The 6071-nt window shown below is 60.6% G+C and overlaps 2 protein-coding genes across 2 annotated transcripts in view; one reads left to right on the top strand and one right to left on the bottom strand.

The window, feature by feature from the left end:
- Positions 1-237: 237 nt before the first annotated feature.
- On the bottom strand, positions 238-1927 carry MRPL41 (mitochondrial ribosomal protein L41). The gene is made up of 2 exons (XM_023725485.1): positions 1842-1927; positions 238-1481 (listed from the first exon to the last, which is right to left on the bottom strand). The coding sequence occupies exon 2, from the start codon at positions 1471-1473 to the stop codon at positions 1066-1068; it is 408 nt and encodes a 135-aa protein (XP_023581253.1). The 5' UTR covers positions 1474-1481; positions 1842-1927; the 3' UTR covers positions 238-1065.
- A 2646-nt stretch (positions 1928-4573) lies between these two features.
- The window catches only part of LOC111819221 (patatin-like phospholipase domain-containing protein 7), an 11322-nt gene continuing 9824 nt past the window's right edge, over positions 4574-6071 (top strand). The window contains exons 1-4 of the mRNA XM_023725478.1: positions 4574-4579; positions 4679-4753; positions 4916-4997; positions 5339-5421. Coding sequence (XP_023581246.1) covers positions 4574-4579; positions 4679-4753; positions 4916-4997; positions 5339-5421 — 246 coding nt within the window. The remainder of the gene's footprint in view (positions 4580-4678; positions 4754-4915; positions 4998-5338; positions 5422-6071) is intronic.

The raw sequence follows: 6071 nt of genomic DNA on the forward strand, positions 1-6071 counted from the left end.
CAAGCTGATTAGATCCCAAATCCTAGCCATGTGGTGACTGAGCACGCGCTGGCAGTACAGCCCATGCCTCCTGGTTGGCCAAGAGGAAAGCTGGTTGAATTACAGGCCCTCAGTGAGTTTGTCTGGGGCCCTGGTGGCAAGTGGTTAAGTGTTCCATTGCTAACCAAAAAGGTCGGCAGTTTGAATCCACCAGCCCCTCCTTGGAATGGGACATTTCTGCTCTGTCCTATAGGGTTGCTATGAGTCAGAATTGACCTCAACAGCAATGAGTTTTTTTTTAAACTGTTTGTCAGACCATCTGTTGTGACAAAGGCATTTGGAAGCCGAAAGCTTACACTTCTTCCCTTATTTTCTGATCATACAAAGCAACATGCCAATATGGGTTAGATTCTGTGTAATAAAAATGATCAACTCCAGCTCATGGCCCATTTATTTCAACCAAAAAATGCTGGACCTTCCTTTAGAGGTTGATTTGAAGATGTTTAACTTAAGAGTTGGTTAATAAATATTCAACAGGATTTAGAAGATCCGAGGGACCAAGCATTAAAATTGGAAAGAGACGATTGCAAGAGGCATTCTACTTTTGACACTGACTTCTTGTGCCGCCACATCTCCTCTAGGTGCACCCCAAGGGGGGCAGTTACTTTCACTTGACTTTAAAATTAAACAGCTGCTTTGGAACCCATAAAAAATATGTTCATTGATTGTTCCTTGGGTTGAAGAATTTGGGGACGAATAAACCAGGGTTATCTCAACCTGCAGTGTAAGCTAAGTGATGTGTTCTTGCTGTTGGTATACTGCCAAAACCTTTTGTTTGGGAAGATGTCTTCCTCCAAAGAGTCTCAAAGCGACTAGAGCCGTGCCTAGGTCCGTACCCCTAACCCGTTGTCACATACTTTCACTTCACAACAGTCTGATGCCAAAACAAACACTACACAGAGCAGCTTTATCTTACATAAAGGTCTTTAATATACACGGAATGAGGGAAATGTCTCCCTGTGGATTAATGGTCCGGGCAGTTCTCCTGCTCACAGGCAAAGCAATGGCCACTGCCTAGAGCCTTCTCTACCGCGGGAAATTCTTGGGATACAGCTGGAAGAGCTTGCCCTCCTGTGTGGGCTCGAAGCCGTACTTTTCCAGATTCTCAGGATCAAATGTCCCCTCTTTAAAGTCCTTTTCAATAGCAGGGGCAACCGCTTGCAAAAAGAGCTGTTTAGCCGTCAGGGGGGTTTCTGTGCCAGCGGGGACACGGTAATTCACGTAGGGCTTGAGTTTGAAGCCGGTCAGATCTGGGACCACAAACTCTGGGACCATCTCCTTTATCATCACAAACTTCCGGCCGGGGGCGTGCACGCCAGTGCCCTTGGCGCCCCGGCCCTTGTAGAAGGTGCGCGGGCCGCGCTTGCTCGTCCACTTGCTCATCCTATCCGCTCCCCGGACCAGGCCGCGGGTCACTCCGGTCAGGAAGCCCATGCCGCCGCCTGTGGAGAAGGATCGTCAGATGGCCGGTATTTCGGGGCCTACTCATCCGAGTGTCCGCGCGCCGGCTCCCCGGGCGGGCAGTGCTCAGGTTTAGGGGCATCTCGGGGCGGCTCTCACGGCAGGACGGACGGACCCGGCCTGCGGCGCTGGCGGCTCCGACCAGGGCCTGCGACAGCCCGGCCTGCAGCCCGCCGGCCCCGCGCGCACCCCCCACGCACCCCCAGCTCAGAGACCCGGCCCAGCTACTCCCCGCCGCCGTGCCCTCCCTCCGCTCACCGAACCGGCCCCGCGCTGCCCCCCGAGCCCTGCCCTGCACCCCCTGGCCTGCAACCCTCGCCCCGGGCCCTGAGCTAAGCGACCTGGGCCCGCGACCGCGACGCCGCCTGTGCTCCGCTTCCGGCCGACGGCCGTGAGGCCCCACTTTGCAGTAAGAGTAGCTCCGATTGGCTGTGGCCGCCGCACCCCGTGCACAGCCTCAGCCCTGCGAGGGGCGGGCCCGGCTGGAGACTCGGCCAATGCACGGGGAGATCCGGGGTCAGGGGGCGGTACTGGCGCTGACAGCTGTGTTACGTCGGGGACGCCGTCGTCGGGGCGCGGGCGCCGACCGGGGCGGGTCGAAGGACGGGTGGCCGCGCTTTGCCCCCGCCCTGGCCCGGGGAACCCCGCAGTGCGCTGCCCCCGGGTCCTGATTGTCCGGCCCATCCGTGCCCGCCGGGCACTTACCGCCGCCAGCGTCCGCCGCCCCAGTCACCCCAGCACGGCTGACCCTGACCCCGCCCCCGACCCCGCGGCGCCTCGTTGGCCTCCGCGGCCATGCGCCGCGTCCAGCTGCCCTCCAAGGTGCTGCCCCCAGGGTCCTGCGCCGCAGGGCCCCCCCCCCCGGCGTCTTGACCCACAGAATTCTGACCCCAAGGTCCTGTCCCGCTGGGTCCTGTCCACTGGTGCCCGCAGTCCCTCCGGAGACTCGTCTCAGAGCCAAAGGCGCCACGTGGGCAGCGGGGCGCAGGGCCCCGACCTGGGCAGGGAGCGAGCGTGCAGTAACGGGGCACAACCTCCCAGGCTGCAATTTATGGGGTGCTTCTCTGGGAGGATTGTGACGAGACAGCCCTCCCTGCTGCTACCCCTGCTCTGAGGGGCCTGCGGGCCAGGGGGGGAAGCCCGCTAGCTGTCAGGGGGCTCTGCGCCCTGGTCAGTGACACGGCTGCTCCTGGGATCCTGCGGGCCGGGCTGGGCAGCGATCTTGGGTGGTCACCACGTTTCTTGCCCTCTGTCACCGGCACACCATCACACGGCCAGGATTGGATTGCACCGGTCAGGAAAGCACAGAAAGGCCTGTCTTACAGCGGCCTCCTCACCCACCTGAGTGGTGTGGCCGCTCCTCGCCGTCCCCCGCCCCCCACCAGCTCCCCTGACCTGCAGGGAGCCCCGTCCTCCCTCCCCTGACCAGCTAGGAGCCGGGTCAGTGACTTAGCCATGGTCCGGCTCTCAGGAGCCACATGAGGGCTGTTTACAGAGGGAGAGAAGGCTCTGAGTAAGCTGGCTGCTTTTCAGGGAGAGCAGAACTCTTTACTAGGGTTTCCTTTCAGTGAAAACGAAAATTGACTTGGAAAGGAACCGGAGGAAACACTGCTGGTGGAGTGTTTGCTCATCTGCGCCTGCTTGTCACCCCTGACCGTCTATTTTGATTTTAGCCATGGAGCACGACTCCAACCCCTGCCCAGAGGTAAGTAACCAGGACGCAGCCACAGGTCACATTGTTCTGGTTCCCAGTGTGGGGACACTTCCCGGACAAGAACAGGCTCTTTTACTGCTGCTCCGTTTCTTTTCCCTGGACCCCTGCACCCTTCAGAGCTGGCTGGTGTGAAAGTGGTTTGGGGCCCTTCACCGCTACCTGTCAAAGCTGGCACCTCATCCTAAACAGCGCACTCTCCCCAGTACCGACAGTTGGATGTGGCCGCTGGTCACTGGGAGGCCTGCCTCTTCCTGGATGTCACAGTGCCCTTTCCGATCCCCCCCTTGGGACTGGCCTGCTCATGTCTTTTTTCTGTAGCTGCTTCCCAAAGGCCTTTCCTCCTAAGCCAAGACCTTAGATCAGTTAAAGCAACAGTAATCACCCACACAACCCCTGCTTTCGAGGAGCTTGGCTTTTCTAGCTTTTCCATTGGGTGTGGCCATGGGTGAGCTTCTGCAACCAGACTGGTGGGTCCCTGGGGGCTGGCGGAGGCGACACCGTGTTTGTTGGGCCACATTTGCCAAGTGAGCCCTCAGAGCTGGCAGAGGTGACCCTGTGTTTGCTGGGCTGGGCAGCCCTCACTGCCTCCCAGGTCAGTCCTGGGCTGAGCCTTCTGGGCCCTGTTCAGTCTGTGGGTGCAGAGTCCGCATTCGACATGCTTCTCCGAATGCTTTCCGTCCCGTGGGCTCTCTGCCGGGCAGCGGTGTTGTAGTCCAGCTCTCCAGAACGGGGGGCAAGCTGTTGCGCCCTTGGCACTGGAATCTCCCGGAAGGACCCACAAGGTCCCCCGCCATCTGTGCTCACCTGGGTGCAGGGGAGGAATTGTGGGCAACAGAAGAGGAGAGAGGTGCTAGGGGCCCCTGCGAATCTTTGCTCTTCTTTGTCTTCTTGGGGACTGGCCTACATCCCAACTGCCCACCCACTTGCTGTTCTGCACCTGTAAGTCCCCTGGGGTGAGGGGCACAGCATACAGGCCCCCTCTGCTGCCTGTGTGCTTGGCGTGTGAGCTGGCATTTATATTCTCAGACTGCAGATGTTCTTGGGACTCCAGGCTCAGGTGGCCGTGCAGCCAGGTGCTCGCAGCGCCCTGGGGGACAGCCTTCGCTTCCCGGGGCCCTGCAGGCATCTTGCATGTCTGCAAGCAGAGGCTCAGATGTGTTCACAGGCATCGGGTCTTAAGGACCCTGCCCCACGGGCAGTGGAAGGCAGGCTGCTCTAGGGGGTTTTCTGTAGGTGGGCTCAGGGGACCTCAGCCTTCCCCACAGACACTTCTTTCTGGGCATCTCAGGGCCACGGACTTCTTCCTCACGTCCACTCTGTTCTGGCTGCCCTGACCAAGCCCCCAAGCTGTGTGTCGGGATGCCAGTGATGGCCCGATGTTGCCTCGTTCTGGCCCCGTCCCCCCTCCACTCTCTCCCCGCTGCCCCACGTCTCACCCCCTGACCCTCTGTGCCTCTGCTCCAGGGTGCCTTCTGTCTGGGCTCCACCCTGCACTCCTGGGGGCCGCAGCTCATGGAGGAGAACTTGCAGTCGTCTGTGGTAAGCACCTCACAGGCTTCCTGGGTGATGGGCATCTGGGCAGGGCCGACGGGTCCATGTCCTACTGCACCCCTCCCCCTGCCCGTCCTTCTCCCCTGGCTGAGTGGGTAGGGGCTCCGCAGTGGCCGTGCTGACCTGCGCTCCACCTGACCTCTCGCCCAGCTCTTCGGGGTTGTGATAGGCATTGCCCTGGTCCTCATCGGTGGCAGCATCCTCCTCGTGGTCAGGAGAGTGAAACAGTCCCGTGAGTATCTCAGATCGGTTCCGGCTCTGGGAGTGGGGCAGAGGGCTTGGGGAGCAGTGTGTCTGCGATGGTGTTTGAGCTCCTGGGAGGAGCCCTGAAGCCTGTGATGGTTTTTGTTGGAAACCGATGTCCCGGCTCAGGCTGGGGTGCCAGGCGAGGAAGCCGAGCTGCTCGGAGCTGTGTCCTGTGCTCGCAGCCTGAGCCCGGTGCTAGCGATGACAGGAGGCTGTCCTCTCGTCTGAGCAAGCGTCTGTTCAGTCTGCTGAGGGCCCGCACTGTGTGCAGTGCTCGGGGAGGGCCTTCGCGGCCTAGGCGCCTCAGGCATCCTCGCTCCCTTCCAGGACAGCTGCAGCCTGCCACGCCGCAGTACAGGTTCCGCAAGAGGGACAAGGTGATGTTCTACGGCCGGAAGATCATGAGAAAGGTAAACGAAGGGCTGTGGGTCACAGCGCAGGGTGGTGGGGGCCGCCTGCTTGTCCCCACGGCCCACAGAGGGCAGGGCTTGAGGGGTGCACCGCCTCCCCGAGTTTTACCAGTACATGGTGACCCAGAAACTCTGCCTCCTGCCCCAGAGACTTCAGAGCGAAGCTGGCCCTGGAGGGGAGGGGCTGGTGGCTCACTGCAGGCTCTCAAGGGCCCCTGCCCCAGATACGAAGCTAGGGAGGCCTGTGGAGCAGATGCTGAGGAGGGGTCCTGACGAAGTGGGCATGTGCTGGGCAGAGGGCACTGTCTGGAAGCGCTGGGGCTGCTTCAGAGAGTAGGGACCGACAGGAGGCTGCTCCTCCCTCAGCGCCTGCTTTAATGAGGAAAGAGGACCGAGGAACATCCCGAGACCAGTGTGTGCAGAGTGGCCTTTGTCCCCTAGGGTCCCATTTCTGGCAGGCACTGAGATTGGGGGTCTCCACCAGGATTGGGAGGCCGAACTGTGGGGGAGCTGGCCCCTGAGGTTTAGGGGCTGAGCTGTGGGGAAGTGTGGGTCCACGTGGCTGTCTTCACCTCCACGTCTCATGTGCTTGGAGCTGCTAAATGCAGAGCCCAGTCTGTGAAGAGGCCCTGATGGCCCCCGGCCAGGGT

The sequence above is a fragment of the Trichechus manatus genome, unplaced genomic scaffold (genome assembly GCF_000243295.1).
Source record: "Trichechus manatus latirostris isolate Lorelei unplaced genomic scaffold, TriManLat1.0 scaffold00317, whole genome shotgun sequence".
Lineage (NCBI taxonomy): Eukaryota > Metazoa > Chordata > Mammalia > Sirenia > Trichechidae > Trichechus > Trichechus manatus.